The sequence below is a fragment of the Haliotis cracherodii genome, unplaced genomic scaffold (assembly GCF_022045235.1).
Source record: "Haliotis cracherodii isolate W230 unplaced genomic scaffold, xgHalCrac1.p SCAF_3, whole genome shotgun sequence".
NCBI classification, from domain to species: Eukaryota; Metazoa; Mollusca; class Gastropoda; order Lepetellida; family Haliotidae; genus Haliotis; species Haliotis cracherodii.
This window is the reverse complement of record NW_027266286.1, coordinates 29,485,423-29,512,315: the sequence shown is the minus strand read 5'-3', so window position 1 is coordinate 29,512,315 and position 26,893 is coordinate 29,485,423. Positions and strand designations below refer to the sequence as shown.

General features: G+C 38.9%; 1 protein-coding gene across 1 annotated transcript; it reads left to right on the top strand.

The window, feature by feature from the left end:
* Positions 1-202: 202 nt before the first annotated feature.
* Positions 203-18,612, top strand: LOC139475049 (organic cation transporter protein-like). Its single transcript, XM_071258277.1, has 10 exons — positions 203-348; positions 3,372-3,606; positions 3,801-3,904; positions 14,138-14,292; positions 14,767-14,932; positions 15,168-15,380; positions 16,068-16,294; positions 16,634-16,815; positions 17,740-17,891; positions 18,475-18,612. Exons 1-10 carry the CDS (start codon positions 203-205, stop codon positions 18,551-18,553), a joined length of 1,659 nt encoding a protein of 552 aa, XP_071114378.1. The 3' UTR covers positions 18,554-18,612.
* Positions 18,613-26,893: the final 8,281 nt, after the last annotated feature.

Here is a 26,893-nt window from a genome sequence, read left to right as displayed (position 1 = left end):
ATCGCAATACAATCTCGTGGTGTACATGCATCAACAATAACGACGAGACAGCCATACACATGACGTCCTGCTATTCGTGCATTTTATTCACGTTGTAATATTGGGCGCGGTTAGGAATTTTTAATTACAAGCACAGAACCAGGCAGCTGGTTACTTTGCCTTCACAGTAACACCATATGTGATGTTGTTCCTATAGTTATAGATGCATTTTGACGAGTTGCTGGTGACAGTTGGCGACTTTGGTCCCTACCAGAGACGTCTCTACTTCCTCCTGTCTCTCCCTTCTGTTCAGAATGCTGTCGTTGGTATGCTTCTGGTTGTCTTTCTCTTCGACGTCCCTCAACACAGGTAAACATCACACCTTTTTCATCTTTGCTATTTTATCAGGAGTTTTAATTGTGTTATAAATACATGTGCTCATACATACAGATCCAAGTTGCTGAGTATTTTGGAATATATTTATAACTCAATACTTGTATAAAAGTATACAACATTCATCAACTGTTTCATATATACTGAACCGCAAAAGATACAACGTCCCCATGGATAGTTATATGAGAAACCATATTTGTCCAAACACTGTAAACATACTTTGAGACATATTAAAAAGATGAAACTTGGCAAAATTGATCATCAAGGTTGAAATTAAAGTTTTAAATGTTCTTAAAGTGAAACCCAACAATAGTCTCTGAGAAAATGGCATCCCAAATCAGTATCTCGTGTGTCCGCCATGTGCATTGATGACTGCCGTGCAACGTCGATACATTGAATGGATGAGGCGGTTGATGAAAGCCATAGGCACTTGAGCCCACACTCTGAGGAACACCTGACGCAGTTCAGCTGCAGTTGTCGGCCTTGGTCGGACGTCATTCAGCCGTCTTTGAATCACGCCCAACTGTTCATTGGGATTTAAATCAGGACTGAGGACAGGCCACTGTATGGTTCTGATGCCATTCTGCTGGAGGAAGTCTCTTGTTGCTCTCGCAGTGTGGGCACGGGCGTTATCATGCTGAAACTCGTGGTTGCGGCGACGTGCTAAATGAGGTCTGGCGTGTGGTCTCAAGACTTGATCAATGTACCGAGCTGCTGCGACACCATTGCCTCTCCCTGGACCGATGTTCTCGAAGACCACAGGGCCGACCCTCTGCGCAAGACCAATTCCACCCAACACCCTGATGCTCGGACCACCCTACGAGTCTCTCTTAAAAACACAAGCATCTGAACAATGTTCCGCACGGCGTCGTCAGACTCTCTCTCTGCCATATGCCGTTGACATACATCAACGGCTCTCGTCTGAGAAGAGGACTCTTCTCCACTGTTGGCGGCGCCAATGCTGGTGCTGTGTTGGCGACTGAAGACGGTCCCGGCGATGACGTGGTGTCACAATGGATCCTCGTTGTGGCCTGTGACAGTGGAGGTATCTGCTCGTCAATCGTCGACGCACGGTGTCCGCACTAATGTGTCGCTGGTGTGTCCCCATGGTCAGTCGAGCAGTTTCCGCAGCAGTAACAAAGCAATCTTGAAGATCCTGACGTCGGGTGGTGACCCTTGGTCTTCCACTACGTTGTCGGTCATCTGTAGTGTTGGTGGTCTGGTAGCGTTGCTGAAGCCTATATATGGTCCTTACGTGGACTTGAAATAAATTGGCTACTTGCCGGGCGGTTTGTCCAGCTTGCAATCGTCCAAGGGCTTGGTGTCGCTGATTTCTTGTCAATCTTGGCATGCGGTAGCAATTCAATAACGAATGAATGTTATCCGATCTGGGGTGGATTTTTATAGGGCAAGAAATTGGGGAACGCATGTGCATTTCAGTTTGCACGGAACTCATGTGCATCGGGTTACCATGGCCGTTGCCGTGATGTGTTTGGGCGATCGGTTTTATTGTCATCTGTTTTGTTTTTTATCATCAAATTTCATTTTTTTGGACAGGGTTATGTTAAATTTTAGAAACTTTGACAAAAATTACCCCGATATTTAAATGACAACTTTTTATGCAATGTTACTTGGGTTGACGTTTCTTTTGCGATTCAGTATATATATATCTCGAAGTAAGAATTGCATTTCTTTCATCGGAATGAGTTATTTTATATCTATATTCATAGCAATACTTGATAAGGATGTAACGCTGACATTGATCTCTTCATAATTTACAACAGTGAATTAATTGTTTCACAATTTAAAATAGTTGGCAAACAAAGATACTTTTATCTGGATATTAAAAGTCAAAACTTGTACTGCAGATTCTAACGCCGATTGCCTATTTGAAAATGATAGCTTATAGAAGGTGCGGTTAGCAAATATATAAGGATCTGGGAGAATTATGTATATAAAGGTATGTTTTACTCACTTAAGAATGAAATTCACTTTGGGGGAGGATATTTCGTTATAAAAACCTAAGTCAAAGACTTTATCGGGTTATTTAGCTTTAAAATGAACTGCATCATGTTAGTTTAAGAATATTAGTGACATCATAAGAAATATTAATACAAATGTATGGCATAATTATTTAAATCAATAAACTTGAATTATTATACTGTTTGTCTAATGTCATACGTGTAGCTGAGATATGTGAAATATGTAAACAGTTCTATGCATTTTTCAAGAAAGCAGTCATAATTTATGAGCATATGTGGCGACAATACCACCTGCTACAATAATAGATGACATACATGTAATTCATGTTTGGGAATGCAATGACTCGAACATTAACGCACAGATTCGATCGACATTATTCAGTGATGTCATGGTCATGATGACCTGGAATGTTCTGAATCAATCGATGTTTTCACAACGTGGTCACGTTTCAGGCTTTCATTGTGTTAAACTACTTGTTTTATGCATAAAGCCTCAACTTACGCTCAAGACACACGGGTATGACACTGTGTACAACGAGTATTGAACAATCAAGTAGGAATATGCAGGAATTTTGCTAAATGTCTTGTGCATGACTATCGATACTCTTAAGCAGAAATGAAATTGCCTCAAATGTAATTTTGGGATTCCCCGACATTCCGTAGTAACGAAAGTAGTCCGCCTCGGTGGGCGTGGCTTAATTTTTTAATGGAGCCAAATGGAATGCAATAACACGTGACCAATTCAGCTAATCAGAATGCAGGAACATCAATGAACACATCTAATTATAAGTGATCGATAAAATGTTTGTTTAGGATCCTATGAAAAAGCATAGAGCACTGTAGGACAACAAGTACCATCATTTAATGTTTTTTGGTATGACGCTGCATGAGATGGAACCATCCATCTTCAGATCCCCTGGCTGTCGCGCTGTCAGCCCCACCACGGAGGCGGTCGTTGTTTTTACAAATCCGTGCATTGACGATGAGTTGATGCTAGACTATATGTGTATTGCACAGGTGCAGCATCCCCGGATTAAGGAATGATTCATATGCAGTCCAAGATGCAGCTCACGCCGACCTCATCAACAGGACTATTCCACATGGCCACGGTGACCTGAAGTACTCATCATGTGATGTGTTCTCTTCCTCCAATTGGACAGATGATGGTTCCGGCAATCACAAAAACATCACTAAGACGTGTCACGAATGGGTATACGACAGGACGGTGTACGATTCTACAGTTGTACAGGCTGTGAGTGGTCATACTTGCTTGAGATCTATCGATTGTACAGTTCCGGGTAACATTTATGAGATAGTCATCTGTAAATATATGTCAGCTGCAGTACCAGTACTATCGGTTTTGCAGACATGAATCTATTAAGCTGTCCTCTCGTTCCTCCAGTTTCATATGTTCATCAGGATTCACATGTACGGCTTATATTTTAGATGGATCTTGTGTGTGACCGGAAGAGATATGTGACCCACGCTAAGATGATGGGGATGTTGGGTCAACTTGTTGCTGTCTTCATCAGCGGACCTCTCTCAGACATGTGAGGAATCATCTCTTTCCCACTTTGATATTATATAACTGTCACAGTGACGTAGAACCCACCTCAGTGGTTCACTGATATCAGCGCCTCACCTACTCATCACTGCCAGGCAGTTTGCCACTAGGATTCAGATCTTTGACTTTGTGTTTGCTAGGCTATAATGTGTTGTCTGTCAACTTAATTCCCTAGCATTTTAACCTCATGCTCTTATCATATGTTGATTTGATAAATGTTATCTCCCATGTGTGAGCAAGGTTGGCTGGATGGTTGGTATGTTGTTGAACGCCGCACTCAGCAATATTCCAGCTAAATGATGGCGGTCTGTAAATAATCGAATCTGGTCCAGACAATCCAGTGATTGATATCATGAGCATCGATCCACGCAATTGGGATCGATGACATGCATCAACCAAGTCAGCGAGCCTGACCACCCGATCCCGTTAGTCGCCTTTTACGACAAGCATAGTCACCTTTTACACCGGAATCTTCACGGGTCGTGTGGGCAAGGATATTCACAAGTGTTTTAGTAACTTTGATTTCAATAGCGGGATTATCCACGACTATTTGGCCCGTAAACTGAAATATAGGCTTACTTTCGGTGAAACAATTAGACCGACAATTAGACCGATCCTGAGAACCCCACCGTACTCTCAGTATGGTAATGTAGGAGTGTAAGCGGGTTCAGTTATGACGTAAGAAACAAGTGACGTCAAATCAAAGAGATACCTGTATAGACAGTCTATGAGTAGTGTTGTATTCCATGACATAATATACGTTTCTGGTCTATAATACATTGGTGAAGTCACTGTATGCACGAGAGTTGAAATCGCCAGGGATGTACACATCACATATTCATATTCGTCACAAGGACAGTGAGTGATTGAGTGAGTGAGTGAGTTAAATTTAACGTCACATCGGCAATATTTCAGCCATATCGTGACGAGAAGTTATTATATATTATCAATTAATAAAAACCTGTCATCAATGGACTGTAAAATAACTAGAATATCACAGATAAATCGTTAAAACTAGCATGTAATCATAAAAAAGATATCACTTTATGTCACGATACAATATAAGAATGAGCTACAGATCACCAGCAACCAAAGTTAGGCCACCATACTAGGGACCATGGGGACTTACAGTACTTCTGCTACTTACATGGCACCACAGCAGGATTTACAGCGTCCCTCTGGCAACTAGCGATGGTCAGAATTATTAGCCAAACAGTTAAAACAACAAAAAATACTATGATTAAAATCACAGAGAAAAGAAAAAATACTATGAATGATACCGGACTTGCATACCCTCTCATGGGGACAATTGTTTTACAATACTTCAACCCGCTGTGAAGATACAGCCACTAACAATCTCAGTTATAAATTCATTCTACCAAATGAAAAATCACTTTCTATATAGTATACATACATGTATTATGATCAAAATCTATCTGTTATATCTATTTCTTTTTTAAAAAAGCGATGATTAAAAGAGCACTGATTTGACTAAAAGGATCTTTGATGGATGATAAATTGAAATACTTATCCCTTGTGATGGAAAAATCAATGCAGTCAAGCAGGACATGCTGGACCGTGATTCTTTCATCACAAGGGATGCAGAATGGAGGATCCTCACCTTTCAATAAATATTCGTGGGTATATCTGCTGTGGCCAATACGACATCGTCGCATAATGACTTCTTCAAATATGGACTGACAGCCCAAGCAAGTGTAACCGATAGTTGGTTTAATTTCATGTAATTTATTGATACCTACTTGGGTGTCCTACTTCTTCTGCATGAGATCCCTCATGTAACATCTAATAACAGGCTTATAATCCATCACTGTATGGCATAAGAAGTGGTGTCACAGATTTGGTGAGTGCTGCTTTTGCAGCAGCAGCAGCTATTGTGTTACCAATGATTCCAACATCGCTCGGTAAACAACAAAAAAACGATGTCGTATTGGCCAGTAGCAAGATCATTGAACAATTCAATAATTTTGATTAAAATCGGATGTGTACAAGACAGATTTTTAATAGGACTAACTATTTGCCAGGGAGGAGTAGACAAAAGCCGGCATGGAGATATTATATCGAAGTCAATTTTAGCATTTGCAATGTATGGCTTGATCCAAATGCCAAGTGGCGGTATAAGCTTTGACTTGTTGTAAAACAGTTCATCATTGAGAGGATGAAAGACGCAGTTATAAGCAGGATTTGATGGGTTTGTACGTAATTTAGTTACATACTGGAGGGATAATTTTTTGCGGCGTTGTGCAAGCGAAGGCGCATCGGCCTCCACATACAAACTTGCTACAGGAGAGGTTCTAAATGATCCAAGACAGAGTCTCAGTTCTTGATGATGTATGCTATCTGATTTCTTTAAATTACTTTTAGCAGCTCCACCATATACAATTGAACCATAATCTAGTTTAGATCTAATAAGGTATCTATACAGGTTGTCTGATCCCCACCCCATTTAGTGTTTGCAACAACTTTTAGTAGATCCAGAGCCTTCAAGCATTTAGTTTTAAGATATTTTATGTGAGATAAAAACCTTAGGTGGCGATCAAAAATAAGACCCAAGATCTTGGCCTCCTCAACCTTGATGGGGGCGACGTTTAACAGTAGTTCCGGGTCTTTATGTGGTCTATAATTTCTTCAAAAATGGATACAATTTGTCTTTGTTTTAGAAAATCTCAAACCATTTTCAAAAGCCACTTTTGGATTTAATTTAGGCATAGCTGCAGTTTCCTTTCTATTGTTTGCATGTTTTTGCCACGACAAGATATGTTGAAGCCATCTACAAAGAGTGACCCATCAATTGAGTCATTTAATACCTTGGAGAGACTGTTAATTATAATGCTGAATAATGTGACAGACAAGATACTGCCTTGTGGGACACCCTGATCCTGGTTGTAATGGTTAGACAGGGTTGAACCCACACGAACTTGAAATGAAAAAAACTGGATATAAACTGAGGAAAACGACCTCGCAATCGAAAATCATGAAGATCTTTTAAAATGCCATGCTTCCAAGTTGTATCATAAGCTTTTTCTAAATCGAAAAAGATGGATACACCATGTTATTTATTTACAATGGATTTTTTTTAACGATTCTAAACGCACTAGATGATCAATGTACTTCTATTTTTCCGGAAACCACATTGTATATCTGAGATGATTGGTTTCTAAATACCAAACTAATCGATTGTTCACCATACGCTCCATGGTTTTGCAAACACAGCTAGTGAGAGATATCGGACGGTAATTTGATGGATCTGTATGATCCCGTCCAGGTTTTGGTATAGGGACTACAATTGGATCATGCCACGAAGGAGGAAAAATCCCTTACGTCCAAATAGCATCAAATATAGTTGAAAGTGTCTGTTCTGAGAACATCTGAATAGGGTCTGGTATAGTTTGAGAAGTTTCAGGTTTCAGCGTTTCAAAACAACGGGTTGAAATAAGGGCCAATTTTCTCTATTAAAATTCCACCTTGTTGAAGGTGGCTCATCAGTTGGGAGAATAGATTTTAGTAGTGTGGTCACACAGGTCATCATGATTATATAGCGACGTGCATGCACGTGTGTGTGTGGCTGCTTGTACTAGACCGGACTGGTGCCGATTTATAGTGCTACCTCGCTGAGATACCATGTCGCAGTTAAACATAAATACCCCACTCAGACACAGTATACTGACTCTGAGCCGACCAGTCCTTGTTTTAGCCCCTTAATGCCGAGCGCCAGACAGGGTAACAACAAGTACCATCTTTTAACGTTTTTTGGTATGACGCGTCCGGGGATGGAACTCCGGACCTTCCGCTCTCCGGGCGGACGCTCTACCACTAGTCCACGGAGGCGGTCGCGTTGGTATGAACACTCCCCACAGAGGGTTATGTCCATTTAGGTCACCAATGATGACACAGGATTGAGGGGGTTGGTCAAATAAAGACTGAAGATCGGCCTGCTGTAGAGGAGAAGATGGTGGAATATACAAAGAGCAAAGAGTGAAGGTGATGTGAAATGTTAGTTGGACTGCAACGGCTTGAAGATTGGTGATGAGAGGAATAGCTCTATGAAATACGTCCTGTCTGACTAAGATGGAAGAACCTCCAGTGGCTTTTGCTCCTGGAGGTGAGAAGAAATTATACATATCATATTTTCTAATATCACATTTATCTGTGTTTTTAAGATAGGTTTCCTGCAAACACATTGCTGATGGTTTAAATCTTGAATTAAAAGTTGTAAATCATTAAAATTATTCCTAAATCCTCTACAATTCCATTGAATTATGTTGGACGATTGAGTCATGGTGGCTCAAGCGGTGAACGCTCACGTACACCTGAGGAGGAAGGACACTACTTCTCTGTGACGATGGGGTTACATACATGTTCAGAGCATCAAAGGAGTTATGGACAACTATATCTGAAGATGAGGAGTTCCTAGTTGTCTGTTTTCTATTAAGTTTTTTTCTTTCTTTTCTGGTCAAAGGTCTGGTTCAAGAGCCTCAGATTCTACAGTGACAAGCACTTCAGCATCAGACACCTCATTGTCTGGTTCAGAGAGATTCAGTTTGAAGTACTGATTGAAGTTATGCTGACAGGTTGATCTGACTTTACCCAGGACAACTGAATAGAGATTGGTGAGGTTTGTGAAGCAGAATGAGCAACAGCTGCAGGATAAGTTTTATTTATTGCTGTTGGAGGAGATTTATTTTCAACAAGTTTCTTTGCCTCATGAAATGAAATGTTATTTTCATGCTTGACCTTCAGAATTTGGGATTGGGTTTGCCACACAGGACATAGCTTCGAAGATGCCAGATGTTGTCCTTTGCAATTTGCACATTTTATTTCTGCATCACAATCGGTGTTCTCATGTCCACCGCCGCAACACTGACAAATCACAGAGTGGTCACAATATTTAGAGCCATGACCAAATGTTCGGAGTGGATTGGGGACATACACCTCCACTCCGATGTTGACTCCTTGGAGTTTGAGTTCTTCCGTAATTTCCTGTTTTGACATGTCGGACAGGCAATTGGCTCTGGGACGAACAATGCCTCTGCAAGAATTCAAAGATTTGTGCACAGACACAGCAACCTCAATATTGGCAAATGTAGTTAATGATAAATTGAGAGATTGCTGTCTCAGTGAACACTCAAAAAGGAGCGAGCCACTACGAAGACGCGTCACATTCTTCACTTCTCCACAAATTCCAGATACAGCTTTGGAAATGGCAAAGGGATATGAGTTTAATTGGCTGTTTATTAGCTGCTTCTATGACCACAAATCGGACCCATGAATTCAAAACAGGAGATGAATTTCCGGTTTGATCAGTTTAGTCTAGATCGACATGTCTACGTTTGGAACGGTTTGAACCAGGCTATTGGGGAGAGATGAAAGAAAAAAATTCAGCACCTCTGCTCCACACCCACCATGGAGTGCCACAAAGAGCGAAGTTTTTTTGCACCGGATCTCCAACATGCAAACATCAGGGATACAGAGGTGGTATACTCTAGTAAAAGCAACGTGAATAGCTGAATTTGTCTACCAAATATAATGCCAGGCTTGTTTGGCCCATGACAAAAAATTGGAGACAAACAGAACTCAGAGGTTGATAGTACCAGATTGGCCCATGAGCCACCGCCTTCTTGACGTGGGACTCTAGGCAAGTTGATATCATATAATATTCATTAACAACATATATACCCAACATTCACATGAATTGAAATATGTCAATATGAACGTGTTTCATTCACAGGGCATGGCGTGACCAGCCGATTGATAGAACCAGGCCCATTGTACCAACCGTCTAGGTGAAGTCATTGTCAAAGTGCTGTGTTGGGCAAAGGAACACTGTTCCTGGCTCCAGAGCCCTCAACCACCAGAATCCCTTCCTCCACCGACACAGGGGCGCAACCCACGGCAAACAGGTTGCCCAATTTTGTCGCCTCTTAGGACAAACAATGGGGTGCCGTGGACACATTCTACCCCGGGTTTACACGTAGCGGACAATAGTGTAAATGTTAAACATTGAAATAAATAACCTGCAAACAAAGTCCGATACTTTCAAATAAACAGTAACATTTTTAAATAGAACAATTACACCAACTATTGCTGTGATGAAGGTACCAGTCATCTGGAGAGAGGATGTCAATGGTAGAACAACAAATGTAAAATACGAGATGGCAATGAGCATAAATTGTAGTTAATAAAACTGTTAATCAAATCTCTTTGTTGACATGATATAATTCTTGTTTTTGCAAAGTTTCGAGTGAGTGAGTTTGGTTTCAAGCCGCTTTTAGCTATATTCCAGCAATATCACGGCGGGTCAAGCTTTTGAATATAAATATGATATGTTATCATGTGCATGAACTATTACGATAGGGGATTGTTTTATCGTGAATTGACCTCCAATTGATAAAATATTGTTATATAATGAAGTTCTAATGGCATTATAATGAGGACATTCGATAAAAAGGCGATAAACGTTTTCAGGTGGATTTCACACAGGCGTGTTAAGTTTTCTGACAAATTGACTTCAAATAAATTCCCATTGAAGGAACTACAGGAATGTCTTAAAACTTGTATGGAGAATATTTGCTCTTCTCTCCCCAGATAAGAAGTAAAGAGGAGGTACATATTGTATATGGTTTAACACTACATTTAAAGCACGAAAGTGTAGAAGGCACCTGAGTGTGTCTGGTATAAAAGAGTATAAACGTAACAGTTCGAGCGTGTGAAGTACTAATATTGTTTCTATTTCTAAGATTATGGTGACTAATGTTGGCTACTCTTGGTGATAAAAGATCATTAAGCTTAGCATAGGTTGTTAATACCTTTTTACATATTTATTTTAGTTTTATGTCTGCTTGAGAGTGTCTCCCATCCTGTTTCATAATGTAAACTAATTCGAGATGCGTATTTAGGAAGTTCAGTAACTATTCCAGCTGCTTCAAGTTGAATCTTTCCAAGTTTATCAGAGTTGCCTAGGTGCAGTTTGCCCAGACCTCAGATGCGTATTCGAGAATTGGTCGTATAAAACATTGTAGAGTTGACATAATGTTGGTCTATCGAGTACATATGTAAGTTTTCGCAAAGAAATATCATTTTGGATGCAGAGTTGATTACACTGTCAATATGGGCAGACCATTTCATATCTTGGGATAAAATAACATCGAGGTGTTTCAGTGATGAAGCGGAGTATTATCATAGACCAAATTAGGTTTGGCAATATTGTTTGTGTGGCTGCATAATATTATGTTGTTTTGTCTGGGTCAAGTTTTACAATGCACCAAGAGACGCGCATGCAGCAAATAAAGGAGTTGAATGTGTATAGGTTATCCGCCAAATCGTTTATGTATACAATGAATAGAAAAGGACCCAGTATAGAACCTTGAGGTGGCCCAGCTGAGGTGTAATTCAATGAGGACAGGCTATCATTTTCATATACGTATTGTTTCCGCCTCGAAATGTAACCTATTAACCACGATAAGAGTTGACCATTTATACCATATTTTTCAAGTTTAAATAATAGGCCTCTATGCCAAACCGTATCAAACGCTTTGGAGACATCACAGAATATCATACAATAAAATCCGTGTTAGTCAACAGTTAAAACAATGTTATTATATATTTGAAGTAATTGCAAGACAATAGAGTGGACTGGAATACTTAACACATACATGTACGTTTTTTTCCGTGTTTAAAATTAACCTTTCAACTACCATTTATACCATATGTTTTAAAGTTTATATAGTAGGCCTCTATGCCAAACCGTATCAAACGCTTTGGAAACATCACAGAATATCATACAATAAAATCCGTGCTTGTCAACAGTTGAAACAAAGTAATTCGAGACAGTAGAGTAGCCTGGAATAAATCCGGATTGGAACTCACACATAAACTGATTTCTTTGAAAATGATAACATAAATGTTTCAAAACAAGTTTCTCCAGTAACTGTCCAAGTATGCATGATAAGCATATTGGTCTATTATTCGAGGATAGGGATTTTTCTCCTCTGTTATACAGCAGCATGATATGTGCTACTTTCCAGGGAGATGCAAATGTAGAGATTTATTGAAGAAGATACATAACTGTATTGCAATTGTATTACTAGCTGCTTCACCAGCTTTTGATTAATGCTATCAGGACCACTGGATTTGTTACATTGTAAAAATTTGATAAGATCACTAATTTCTTGTTTTTGTGTGGTGATATCAGTTAGGAAGGATTCACAAGCCTGATCAAAGGGAGGTAAAGGAGGGTTATTAGCCTCAAGATTACGTATGGAAACAAAATAATCTTTTGAGAACTTCAGCCTTTTCAGTATCGATAAACGTGAAAGGCTTATCCAAGCTAGCATCGGTATAAATCAGTGGTATACATGGTGTCGATCCTCCATCTTTTACAATGTATCTCAATAATTTTCATTAATTACTATTATTTTATCATCTCTATTGAGTGTCTAGTAATACATTTATAAGGTAAACACAATTTTATGGATAACGACCTCTTTAATACTGTAAAGGCGACGTTTCGGTATAGATCCTCATACCGTTGTCAAGCAAGACTGAATGAGGGACAGAGTACGGAACATATATAGTAGGTGGAGGATTAACAGTAATGACAATTGCATACATGAGTTGGATAACATAGGGAAAGTGTTGACAACAGAAGAATAATACTGTCACAACACAATGGACAGAGAACACATAGGTGGAAGCCATTTGGACAGGATAAGTGATTATTGCTTTATGAGTTCATAGTAGGCGGATGGGATGAAACAACCTTGATCTCTGTTGATTGGTGGCTTGTGGCGGCGGATGTGGACTGCTTCTGTTAGTTTTCTTTTAGTGAAATCATGGAGGTTGTTGGAGGGGATTTGGACGTTGTCGCCGTTGATGTTGTGAAGAGGACAGTTGCTGATAAAGCTCCGAGATGGCTGATTTGCTGTCTGATTTAATGGTTCAGATGTTGTGCTCTTTGATTCTCTGAGTTGATCGTCCACAGTTGCAGTCAATTTTCTAAACTACACCTTTAGGCTCTTGAGGTTTGGTTGTGTTGCAGCCGTTGGCACTTAGCAGGGTGTTGAGGGAGTTGGAGCTGGTGAAGTGGGTGTCAATATTGGTGTGCTGTTTGAGGAGGCTGCTGATGATGTGGGAGGCGTTTGCTTTGAACGGGAGGGCGATGCGGAATGGCTGATTCGGGTTTAAGAGTTGCAGATCTGGGCGTGGGATGGAGTACAGAGGAGATGACTTTGTCGACGAGATTGGGTGGATAATTGCGGAGGTGTTCGATCTCAGGTTTGGGGTCAGCAAAAGAAAGGTTGATGGCTCGTTTAGTGAGGGTGGATATGATGCCAGTCTTAGTTCTAAGGGGGTGGTTGGAGTTGAAGTGGATAAACTGGTGGGTGTGGATGGGCTTCCGGGTAATCATGGTTTGGATTCTGTTTGTTGGGGTTCTGGAGACGAGGACATCTAGGAAGGGTAGTTGGTTGTCCTTTTCTGTTTCGATGGTGAACTGTACTCGGGGGTTTTGTTGGTTAAGATGTTGTCGTAGCGGGGTTGGGTTTCGGTCTTGTTTTAGGACGACAAAGGTGTCGTCAAATTTCCTATACCAGCAAATAGGTTGGATGGGTGATGTGGCGAGGGCTTGCTGTTCGAAGTAGGTCATGTAGATTTCAGATTTCCTACTGGTAGAGGAGATGTTGAGGGTGATGATAGATTCTTTGGATAGGCTAGTATCAAGAGGAGTTTCAGTGATGCAGAGTGTCATCTATGGGAACTTTGGTAAAGAAGGTTACTGCGTCGTAACTGATGATTTGATCTGGATCGGTGATGTTCTTGAGTTTGGAGCAGAAGTCCGTGGAGTCAGAGATGAAGGACTCGGCTGTTTCTCCTAAGGGGGCAAGGAAAGCGTTCGGGTTCGATTCCCCACATGGGTACAATGTGTGAAGCACATTTCTGCCGCTTTTAGCAATATTCCAGCAATATCACGGCGGGGGACAAAAGAAATGGGCTTCACACTTTGTAACCATGTAGGGAATCGAACCCTGGTCTTCGACGTGACGAGAGAACGTTTTAACCACCAGACTACCCGACCGCACCTGTGTCCAGTTTGAACTGGAATTATGAGCCCCTTGGTAGTTGTGAATAAATGCTGAGCCAACATTCCCGACACATACATGTACCAAGTAGCTTTAAGGGTATTTCATAAGAATATATTTTCTAGGTTTGGACGTCGGACAATGATGCTGGTTGCAATGTTCAGTGCTGTTAGCTTCAGCATCTGTCTCATCTGGGTCACCAACTTCTATCTTCTCCTGGCAAGTGTGTTCCTTGTGATTGGAACACTCAGCGCGCAATTCCTATCTTGTTTTATATACAGTAAGTACGGAAGACACATCCTCTACTTTGACTGTGATCTGTTCCGTTCACTGACAATAATCTACATCAAAATTTCGTTCATTTTGTAGGCACCTGGTTTGGAGTAGTCACATGTAGATTGTTTTGGGTGATATGTATAAACGGTTCAACAAATCAGTATACATTAAGCACCCGAGAAGATCCAGCAACCCATACTTGTCCTAAGAGACGGCTATGCTTGTCGTAAGAGGCGACTAACGGGATCGGTTGGTCAGAATCGCTGACCTGGTTGATGCATGTCATCGTATCCAAAGTGCGTAGATCGATGCTCATGATATCAATCACTGGATTGTCTGGTCCAGACTCAATTGGTTACAGACCGAAGTCATTTAGCTGGAATATTGCTGAGTGTGCCTAAAACAAAAACTAAATCCGCCATGCTCAGACGAAATCTGTGTTAACTAAAGGAATGCACATCACGTCATGTCACCACAGGCATGGAGATAGTCGGCCCGTCAAAGAGAATGATCACAGGAGTAGCAATGAATCTCTTCTGGAGTGCTGGGAACATGATTCTGGCTCTCGTGGCCTTCCTGGTGAGAGACTGGAAGACTAGACAACTCGCCATCAGTATACCTGGTATCATCTTTGTCTATTTGTAGTGAGTGTATTTTCCCATTTTTCTAAATTAATATCATTATCATGGACAATCTCACCAGGTTTGTTGTAACATGTTATCTTCTGTCTCTTTTGTTTGTTGAGTTTCTCACTTTGGTTGTTGGAGTTAAGAATTGGAACTATTTTTGTTTAACCGTTTTGTCCAAAAACAAAGCAGCTAAAATTTGCTGAGAAATATATTTCAATAAAGCCTAGATGGTGTCTATAAATGGTTTCAGCTTTCTCCCGGAGTCTCCAAGATGGCAAATTACCAAATGCAGGAACAAAGCTGCAAAGACAACAATGTTGAAAATTGCCAAATGCAACAAAGTTGAAATCCCTGATGCCACACTAGATAATGTCATCTGTAACGATAAACAAAGTGAGCGCTTCTGGGAGCTGTTTAGATCACCTATAATGCTGAAGAGGATGGTTGTAATTTGTTGTAACTGGTAAGACGTGATTACGTTCTAAAACTCAGCACCTCAACAAATGTTAATATATAGTGCTAGCTGTACTGTTGAGCTATTTTCTTGAGGAATTTTCTGGGACAGTTTCTGTTTTTTTGGTAATATATATATATATATATATATATATATATATATATATATATATATATATATATATATATCAATGAGTAAGAGAACACATGATTCATTTAGTATGATTTGGGCTATTAAAAGAAATGCAGACAACAGTTTGAATTTACTTGCCCTTTAAGAGCGGATGTTAAAACTGTTATTCTAATTCTGCAACGCGAATTCAATTAGCATATGTGCTCACAACAAGAATCATGTTATGGGCAATTGCAAAACGAAGTAAGTAGACGACACTACAAGCGGCAAACAACATCCAACAAAGTCCATCTGAAGTCATGTCTAAAGGCTAATATTATTCAGATTTGTCTAAAGGCTAATATTCTTCAAATTTCACTATTCTGCATGTTTCTCTCATGTCATACAGATGTACAAACTGATTTATCTTTAATGATGACTAGTTATCTATGATCAGGACAACGTATGTACATTAATGAGGAATTACTTCGATGTAGTTGTAACATGTGATAGTCTTTTTAGTCTTTCACAAATTGTCAAATAAAATATTAAATGGATAATCAATTTCACATTTGTTAAACACAGGTTGGCAATCGGAATGGGTTTCTTTGGCCTCCGCATGAACGTCACCAACCTCTCTGGCAACGTCTACCTCAATTACTTCCTGTTTTCTGTGGTAGAAGCATGTTCATATGCTCTCTGTATGCTCTTCATCAGCCGGATTGGTCGGAGGAAGCTGTTGAGTGCCACTATGTTGATGGCAGGAGCTGCGTGCTTTTCTACTTTCATTCCCTTCTTTGTCACGAAAACGCGTAAGAGTTCTGTGTTCTTCTTTCCAATTTGTTTTCTCGTTATTTTAATAACAACGTCAAGTGATGGAGTTCACTGATGAACATTTTAAGCTGGCAGATCCTAATATCTAATACACTGATGAAGTTCCAATACATACATGTTCAGTGTTCATCCTGTCGCTAGGCATAAGCAGAGTGTAAATTATTAAGGTAGACCGTTCAAGGTCAGCTCAGTATGGGGGCAAGTTAATGATTAACTAAAATAAAGATAGGGAGAGATGACGGTTGATGTGGTCATAACTGGAGTATTTCCTAAATTGCTGCAATGAATAAGTGTGATTCTTTATGGTTTTACCCCAGCTAACACATGGATCATCACAGTACTGGCCTGTCTTGGCAACAGTTCTGTATCCGCGGCTTTTGCCACCGTCTACGTCTTCACAGCAGAATTACTACCGACGACAACAAGGAATTTCGGCACGGGGCTTTGCTCAGTTTTCTGTAGAGTTGGTAGTATTTCGTCACCATATATCAATGATCTGGTGAGTGATAAATTTTCAAGTGAAAAAGGGATTCTTGTTGCTGCAAACACAATTTTCTAAATGAAGGAGCAAAACATATTTTTTATCACAATCTATGTCGTCTGGGTTTCTTTGGCCTCAGCATGAACGTCACCACCCTCTCTGGCAATGTCTGCCTCAACTTCTTCCTGTTTGCTGTCATGTGGTAGAAGCGTGTTCCTATGCTCTCATCACTGGTCGGATTGGTCGGAGGAAGCTGTTGTATGTCACTATGCTGAAGGGAGGAGCTGCATGCATATCTTCGTTCATTGCTTTCTTGTCACGAAATGATTTTGTTCTTCTTTCCAACTTATCAGCGGGTCGCTCACACAAAGGTGATAATATCTAGTTTACACACTCTATTGGCCGCAGTGAAGAAGTAGTGTCATCAGTGTTAAAATTGTTTTCGAGAGGCTAACAAGGTCAGGAATACGTTGATAATGCCTTTGGCGCCATTTTACAACTATGGACTTCATGAGGCAAATCCGGTTTATGGACCCGATAAATGCAATATCCACAAAACATCGGGTATTGACCTTACATAAAGTCCATGATTGTTTTAATTTATAATAAAAAGACAAAGTCAGATTTAACATATCAAAATCGCGTTCTATCTATAACATCATTTGGATGTTCAGACAAACAGTGACTTATCTGAAAGGCATATCTGGCATAGGTTTTGGATATACTACTTTCGGGTAATCCCCATTTTATTTTCAGTAGCTCAACGCCATAACTTATCAGACCAGACATGGAGTCATTATGCGTTTCTGTCGAATGACACATGACCGCTTCTCGGCCTTGATATGGCGGAAATATAATATAATATGAAATATTTGTTTAAAATGTTAAGCATGTCTGAATGATTTGTCTTAATTTCCCAGTGAAGATTTTTTCCTGTTTCAGACAATGCATATCAGTGGTAGATACAGTCAGATCCTGCCTATGCTGATATTCGGGAGCATGATCACCCTGGCCGGACTCCTATGTCTACTCCTCCCAGAAACATTCAACAAGAGGCTTCCAGAAACAATTCGGGAAGCAGAGAAACTCGGAACGTGAGTTATTAATTCATACATAAATGGGGCGGTCGGGAAGCCTAGTGGTTAAAGCGTTCGCTCGTCACGCCGAAGACCCGGGCTCGATTCCCGACATGGGTACAATGTGTGAAGCCCATTTCTGGTGTCCCCCGCCGTGATATTGCTGGAACATTGCTAAAAGCGGCGTAAAATCAAATTCACTCATTCACTCATACATAAATGACTCCAAACATTTGTGTTTCTCATCTCTATGCTTAGTTTCAATAGAAACAGACGGTCAGAAGAAAAAAATGTACTGCCTTTAGTGGAGCAGCATCAGAAAGCCTTTCTGCATGAGTTGTGATATGTTATGAAATATGAATCTTGACACCAACAGTTCTCATAAACTCACGGCATCGTGGTTGTGTTACATTTGTATTCACATTTTCAGATTAAGATTAAATGAGATGCAATTCAAATAATTAAGGGGATGTTGGATACTGAGAGGAAGAAGGCACCTAATGTAACAGGTCATGTTGTTCCTATGGCTGTTTCAGTTAGAAAGAAACTTATTCATATACATTTATTAGTTTATATTTTTCATATTTATTTTCAATTTCAGAATGGCTTATGGGGAAGCGAATACAGATCCGGATATCACACTTCTTGCCGAAAAAGAAAACCACGACACTTGTCTTTAACAGGCCACCTTGTCACAAGTTTGTGTGTCATGGTTTTTAAAATACTGACTCAGAGACATATTTACATATCACCGATATATTACTGACCCTGTTGTCTTTTTTAGTTTTAACAGACACCGTTTCTCAGGTGACAGAAGGGCCAGATTTGTATGATCGACTGTGAGATGAAATGGCGTTTAACGTCGGGTTCAAAATTAATGCACTTATATAGGGACGTGCAAGTACGTGAGCGTGTCACACGAGGAACAAGACACTTGATGTAACAATTCATATTTGCACCTATGGTTTAGAGTTAGATATATATTTTTTTCATTTATAATGTTTTAGTTTCTATCTTCTGTATTCTTCAAACATAACTGCTTATTGGGAAACAGATCCGGAAATCACGCTTTTTTTGTCATTTGTCATCTTGTCACAAGTTGAAAGGTCATTTCTAGCCTCCTTTTAAGATATCTTTGTAATCGGTAACATACAGATATTGGTCTAATTCGTGGTCAAGCTCGCTGACTTGTTTGGTGCATGTCATCGTATCCAAAATGCGAGGATCGATGGCAAAGATGTCAATCACTGGATTGTCTGGTCCAGACTCGATTATTTACAGTCCGCCGTTGAATAGATGTAATTTTGCTGAGTGCGGCGTTAAACAACAAAGAACGAACGAACGATTTCAAAAGACCATGGCAATTTAGATCACAGAAGTGCCCGATTTGTAGTTTGACTATGGAACCTTCTTTTATCACTTTTTTTCGTTTCTGTTTGGAACAGGCACTCTCTATGGGTATTGATATTTCACATTATCGGTGTTTGTAAACATTGGACATTTGAAAAATCTTACCTGATTTAAATATACTGAACCGAACTGAAACGTCACCACGAATAGATATATGAGAAACCTTTTTTGTCCAAACACTGTAAACATACTTAAAAAGATGAAACTTGGCAAAAACTGATCATCAAGGTTGATATTAAAGTGTCAAATGTTTTTTAAAGTGAAACACGACACGCATAGTCGCCTTTTACGACAAGTATGGGTTGATGAAGACCAATTCTACCCCGAAATCTTCACGGGTCTGATGTATAATAGATTCAACTTCAACACTGCATAAAGTACAAAATGGTGAGACTCGTGAAGATAGAACAGGTCTTCAGCAACCCATGCTTGCCGTAAAAGGCGACTATGCTTGTCGTAAGAGGCGACTAACGGGATCGGGTGGTCAGGCTCGCTGCCTTGGTTGATGCATGTCATCGTATTCCATTTGCGCGGACCGATGCTCATGATCTCAATCACTGGATTGTCTGGTCCAGATTCGATTATTTACAGACCGTCATCATTTAGCTGGAATATTGCTGAGTGCGGCGCTAAACAACAAACAAAGCACATAACATGTTGACAGTATGATAATTACAGTTCTGCAAGTACATGTAGCTGGGGTATACCACCCCGCTGCCCTCGGTCTTTGCGGCTAGGAGGTCCGCTGCAGCATAAGACTGTCCTTGTTGACACTCCGTGGTGGGTGGGGAAAAGAGGTGCTGAATCCTTTTCCTATCGACATGGCTTTCCAAGACCCTTGTTCAAAATGAAGACACAAAGAATTCGACAATACCTCGTCTGACAAGAATACATCCTTTCGATCTGACTATTGGCCACATTTTTTTGGTAATTGAAACAATTAAGCTAAGTCCTTTTGCAATCCTCAAAGGTGTTGCAGGTATCTGCAGAGAGTTTTTCAAGTGTCACTTCCTTCCGGTTCTCTCACTGTAAAGTGACAGATTGCTGTTCCTTTGCACAATCTACTCATTGAAAGAGTTTGTCAACATCAAGGTTGTTGTTTCTGAACTCAAGACTCATGTAAGGGCATTGTCCATGACAGAGCATGCTGCCTGTCCGACATGGCCGAAGAACAAATTGTCTAAGAATTTGTCCAACAGTCAGTCACTGCTGTTGAGCGGTTTACTGTAAAGAAGAATGGTGTTGTTGAACAGACCAACATATCTCTTCACTTTCGCCCGTTTAAAGAATCAACAATCGATCAAAGCTGGTTATTGTAGCATTGGAGTGGAGGTGTACATCTCCTTAAGGGTTTTATCTCTGATAATAACATATGTATTTTTAATGATGGTTTGAATACATATTTACATCCTGCTACTGGGACGTATTCTGCGTCAGACCTCTGGCTTTCAGATTCTAACTTGTTAAATGAATTTACATGGTCGGTCGACCCGTGAAGATTCCGGGGTAGAATAGGTTTTCAGCAACCCATACTTGCCGTAAAAGGTGACTATGCTTGTCCTAAAAGGCGACTAATGGGACCGGGTGGTCAGGCTCGCTGACTTGGTTGATGCATGTCACCAATCCCAATTGCGTTGTCTGGTCCAGACTCGATTATTTACAGACGGTCGTCATATAGCTGGAATATTGCTGAGTGCGGTGTAAAACAACCAACCAACCATCCAACCCACATGGTTCGTCCATGATGAACTGTAAGGAAGCGACCATTTCCCTACCATGATACTAAAATCTAATAACCCATCCATGGGCGGATGGGGGTGTGTTGCACAATTAAGATCCATTTATTGTCTTTGGTGGTAATTAATAAAGGGGGGAGGGAGGGTCCTCTGTATCCGCCCATGCCATCTGACATTCTGACCTCATCACGGTTGAATTTTAATAAGGCCAACTGGTCTTTGTTTCAAATCCTCTGTACTGACAAGTTAACACGTGACATTTTCGAATATGCTTCTGACCTTATTAACTTTATCTCGGAACAACTGAATAGAATTGAAATGATACCTTAGTCCTCTGCAAACCCACATATACATGCAAACAAGCTAGAAAGATAAGGAAAAGGGCAGAAAAATATTTTCGCCGAAACGCCTCCTCCTCCATCATTTGAATCATGTTAAATTTACAAATGCTAAAGCACGACGTACTTTTAAACAGAATAAACGTGTGTCATGGAGAAAGTATGTCTCGAAGATCAATTCCCGAACACCTATGTCCAAGGTGTGGAATATGATTCAAAGGATTAAAGGGAATGTAGCGTTCACCACCTCAAAGATGGTGATCATATACTAACAAATAAAACTGATATCGCAAATAGGTTGGGCGAAACACTTGTTGAACAATCTTCATCAACACATTATGTTCCAGAAGTTTCAGAAATACCAGAAGCTAGAGGAAAAGAAAAATATTAATTTTACCTCTGATAATGGTGAATATTATAATGAAGTGTTTTCACTCCATGAACTACACACTGCCTTAGCACAAGCTCATGATACTGCAACTCAGCCTACACTCTGAGCAGGGCATCCCCCATTTCCTTAATTTTCCCCCGTTTTCATGGCCTCGCTTTGAGAATGGCAAATGTGATGTCTCAAACTGGCCGATTAGAGAGATGAGCAGTCTCGTCAGTGAAATATAGCTCAACTGCCCCAGGAAGGCAGAGAATAACACACAAACATAGTATTCTGCTATATTTAGATGTTAGTTCATTCGTCAATAAATAACCCAAAAAGAATATGCTTCAATATCTTTTAAATGTAATTATCATATTTAGAATGAAATGTTATATTATGGATTATCACATTTAGAATGAAATGTTATGTTAGGGACAACAGATTGTCAGGAAAATCATAATGTTTATGTTACATTTCTTTACATATACTTTAAAATACACAAGGATACCATGTATGAACAACAATATGATACAACTTTTACAAACTGTAAATATCACAGATATTGTTTTCCTGCATTTACAAAGATGTTCTGATGTTACAGTCCCATTAATTTCAACGAATCAAAGAGAACCGTGACATAACACACCTCTAGGCAAACAATGAACGTAGGCCTAACACTGTCAATGCAAATGACAATGTAAATATATCGCTAAATGTTGTGCGTGAAGACCATTGTGATGTGTATGTTACAAATTACAATAACAAAAGGCATGTGAATCATATTGTGACGGTATTTGTGTTCATGCAGATAATGATATACCAACAGAGCAACCTGTGTATGAGCCCTGTTACGACGTAAATTGTAATAAAAAGGTAAATGGTAATACTTGCAGCAAATTGTAATAATTTTGACGTAAATTGTAATAATATTTGACGTAAATTGTAATACGCAAATTGTAATAAAAATTGACGTAAATTATAATAATCTCTACTTGCGGTAAAATGTAATAACTTCTTACGTAAATTGTAATAACCTTACTACCGTAGTGTCCAAGACGCCAATTGACTAGAAATGATCTTTGTCAGTTGAGCTTGCGTTTCACATGTACAATTCGAGAAATACTGTGTATGAAGACAAACGTACAAACTGTTAAGTTAGGGATGGTTGGTATAGGCTTTATCCTACAATCGTCAATAAAGAGTGGTGTCAACATCGATAAATTTAAATGACTGAAAGATCCATCCTCGGGTTCAAAATGATGGGTTACACAACCGTATAATCGACAAATAACTTAATTGTGACATATTGTTCAATACTCTTATAAATGCTATTCAAGATGTTTTTTGCATGACTTGCTTCAACAGTACGTTGACCAGTTCGACACGACTGAACGAGTGATGACGGAGGGTACAAACACAGGCTGGTCAACCAGTGTGTCGATTTGCAGTGGAAACGCTATACGAGTTGATAAGGAGTACATGATCCTTTTCTTGAAACAAACGAGGGAATTTAATCATGTTTATACAATTCATTTTATTTTGACGAAGAATTTAAAAACAACAAATGAGTTGACAGATCCGGTGCATACACAAATAACACACGGTATCTTCGGATAACTCTTGTACAGTTTCAAAGAGTAAATTCATAAATTCCTTGCAATCAATTGCTGAAATATATCTGCTTGTATCCAAATAGAAAGGAATTGAAAATTTATAATGAAAATATGTTTGTCACTAAAGTAAATTTTCTCTTTGACCTTGAAACGTACTTGAAGATCATTAAACTCGACAATCGTTGGTGGATTGCGCCAAGAAACCTTGATACGAAATATATACGTACAATAATTCCCTGAAAACATAACCTCCTCTGAAAGATTAAGAGGATTAAAGTAATTTGGGCTAACATCAAGCACTGTAATAACATCCTCTCTTAAAATTCCAATGAAATGACTGGTGACTTACCAAAAAGTCAAATTATATTTTGCTCCGATTTTTTTACCTAGTTCTAATTGCCTACCCTTATCACCTTTTTCTAAAATTGAGTTAAAACTTCTAAATTTGAGACTGCAATATATGTCTTCAGAGGGTATTTCATACACTATGTAACAACTGTTTTACCCCATTTCAAATTTGGTTTCATGCTGAATCGCTCTTTTCAACTACTGCCAACACACTTTAAATGCAAGGAAAGCATCCCAAACATATTTTTTTAATATAAATACATTATGTTGATAACCACGTACTTAACCTACAGAAAGAACACTCCAGTGAGTTTATATATATATACAACAATGTTCGATATATCAAGTTTCAAAAAGTTCTCACACCCCACACTAAGTCATATTTAATGACCATTGTACGATAAATGCTGTACCAAACTTAACTAAACAGTTTTATATCTTTGTATATATATATATATATATATATATATATATATATATATATATGTACTCCGTAGAAGATACTACCCATCTACGTAGAAGATACTATCATCTACGTATATGATAGTAACTTCTACGTAGATGATAGTATGCCATCTAGATACTATCGTCCACTTACATACTTTCATCTACGTACATAATACTGTCATCTATAGTATGTAGAATTGCAGTCACATATGTGATACCCATGACAGAGAGCTCACATTTACTGTCATTACATACACACCTACACGCGCGCACACACACGCACGCACGCACGCACGCACGCACACACGCACGCACGCACGCACGCACGCACGCACATACATACATACACACATACATACATACATACATAAAAACACACAAACACTCACATACATACATACCTATGTGTGTATGTGTTTGTATGTATGTGTGTGTTGGTGTGTATATGTGTGCATGTATGTGTGTGTGTGTGTGTGTGTGTATACTGATGAGGGCATAGTATCGGAGATAAATATAATTTGGTTTCTTAGTTAGTCACTATTCTTTTCATTGGAATGTTAAGAAGGTATGCTATAATTTCAATATTTTATTACAGTGCTTGATGTTAGCTGGAATCATTTTAATCCTCTTAAACCCCCAGAGAAGATTATCCTCTGAGGTAATTTTTGTCCATATATATATGTCACAAATTAGTGATAACTTATGAAAAACGTAATTATCTGCTCGAAAATTATGAACCGCATTATACGTGAGGTACCAAATTTGATATCAAGGTTGCTTGGCGCAATCCACCAACGATTGCCGAGTTTAACGATCTTAGAATACTCTTCGTATAAGGTCAAAGAGAATATTTACGTCAGTGGCAAAACCCTTTTCATTATTTTCCATCCTTTCAATTTTGACCAAAACAGATATATTTCAGCAATAATTGATCGCAACAAATTTATCATACATTCTGATCCTCATTGAAACTCAGCAAGATATGCCCGAAGATACCGGATATTATTTGTGTATGCTTTGAATTATGATTTCGTGCTGTTATCATGATGGATTCTGTTTTTGTTGTTGGGGCAAGGAGTTATTATCCCAGCAAAAGTTGTCAGTAAGTTGTTGTTAGTTCTTCATGACATATGAAAGGAATCCAGAGAGTTATATTTATTCATTTATTTCATTAAATATACTTCTTCCTATGAAAGGAATATTTTATGTTATATTAATGATCAATATGTTAATCATACATTGCTACAAATATTGCATAAGTTAACATGGTTTGCATTTATTCATTATTATTTCTTTATCTGTGAGAAGTTCACAGAGATCGAGAATACACAATATCTATTAGTATATGCAATGTAGGTAAAGAATATCCACGTCCCTCTTTGATATTAATAAAAACATTGTATATAATGTTATGTATTAAGTATTCTCCTTTCCCATGCATGGGACATCTATACTGCATTTGCTGACGACTGTTTTTTTCCTTTGACTTTGCACAGGAGATCTGTCACTCATGTGTTGTATTTGAATTCTTCGTCAAGATATAATGTATAAATACGATTAAATTGTCTCGTTTATTTAAAAGAAACGGTCATGTGCTCCTTATCAAATTAAGTAAACCCCCAATGCAAATCGCATAATTTCAGGGTCCGGTTGCACAGAGCTCTCTTCGGTAACTCGTAACTCAATGTTATTGCAATGGACTCCTAGCTAAGCTACTATTGGATGATAAATCAATTAACCTATTTGTCGAATAGACGTACCTAATGTAATCCATCATTTTTAACCCGAGGATGGATCTTTCAGTCATAAATTTCGATGTGTACAGTTGCTGGAGTATCATTCTAACAATACAGACATGACACAAGCGAGCTGCACGTAAAATAATTGTTTAAGGTAGTCCTTGCGGGTTCACATACCTACATGAACATCGCCCAGGACATTGACATTATTTGCTTTACATCCTCCGAGCAACGTTAAAAAATTGAAACTTGAATAATAATAAATTGATATTATGTATATGGACATGTATAAATCAGCTTGCACACAGACTACTGCAGAATGACATGTCATCCATTTGCTAGTTTAGTTTAGTTTAAACATATTTTATTCACAGAACAAAATGAGAATTGTATTGGGGACAAGTTCTTGCAACCTAGTAAACCCCTCTCCGCATAAAATATGTACAAATATACAGTTGCAAAATAAATAAATTTGCTTCAGTCAGTAAAAGTCAGACTTTCCACATTTGCACATGAATATATTTGTGTAAGTTTGTTACGTTATAATTATTCGGTTGTGTATATTACTACCTACTTTACCAATTGAAATATGATTCCATTAGGTTAAATATGAACAAGTATGATGAAAATCGTCAGTAGGATATATTACAATTAAGTACAAAACACACAGAGTATTTCTCAAATGAATAAGAAAACTAAGTTAATTCTAGTAATTAATCCTCTTCCGGACAACCATAGAAATGAAATTCCAATGCGTTTATATATACATATAATTATACAACAATGTACGATAAACCCTGTACCCTTACAATTTGCTGCAAGTATTACAATTTACCTTTTTATAACAATTTACGTCGTAACAAGCTCTCGCCAACAGACGCTTTCATATCACGTAACAATGATGGTTCTCATTTTAAACTGATTTACTTAGATGTATGTGGTTTGAAATCTAGATTACATATCCCTGAATTTTATTACAAATTAAGAAATGTTATGCACTGTTGAAACAAAACTAG

Coding starts and splice junctions, on each gene's coding strand:
- LOC139475049 (XM_071258277.1), top strand. CDS start 203: ATGCATTTTGACGAGTTGCTGGTGACAGTTGGCGACTTTGGTCCCTAC. Junction 14,933..15,167: donor ATCATCTTTGTCTATTTGTA/GTGAGTGTATTT, acceptor AAATGGTTTCAG/CTTTCTCCCGGAGTCTCCAA. Junction 16,295..16,633: donor CTTCTTTGTCACGAAAACGC/GTAAGAGTTCTG, acceptor GTTTTACCCCAG/CTAACACATGGATCATCACA.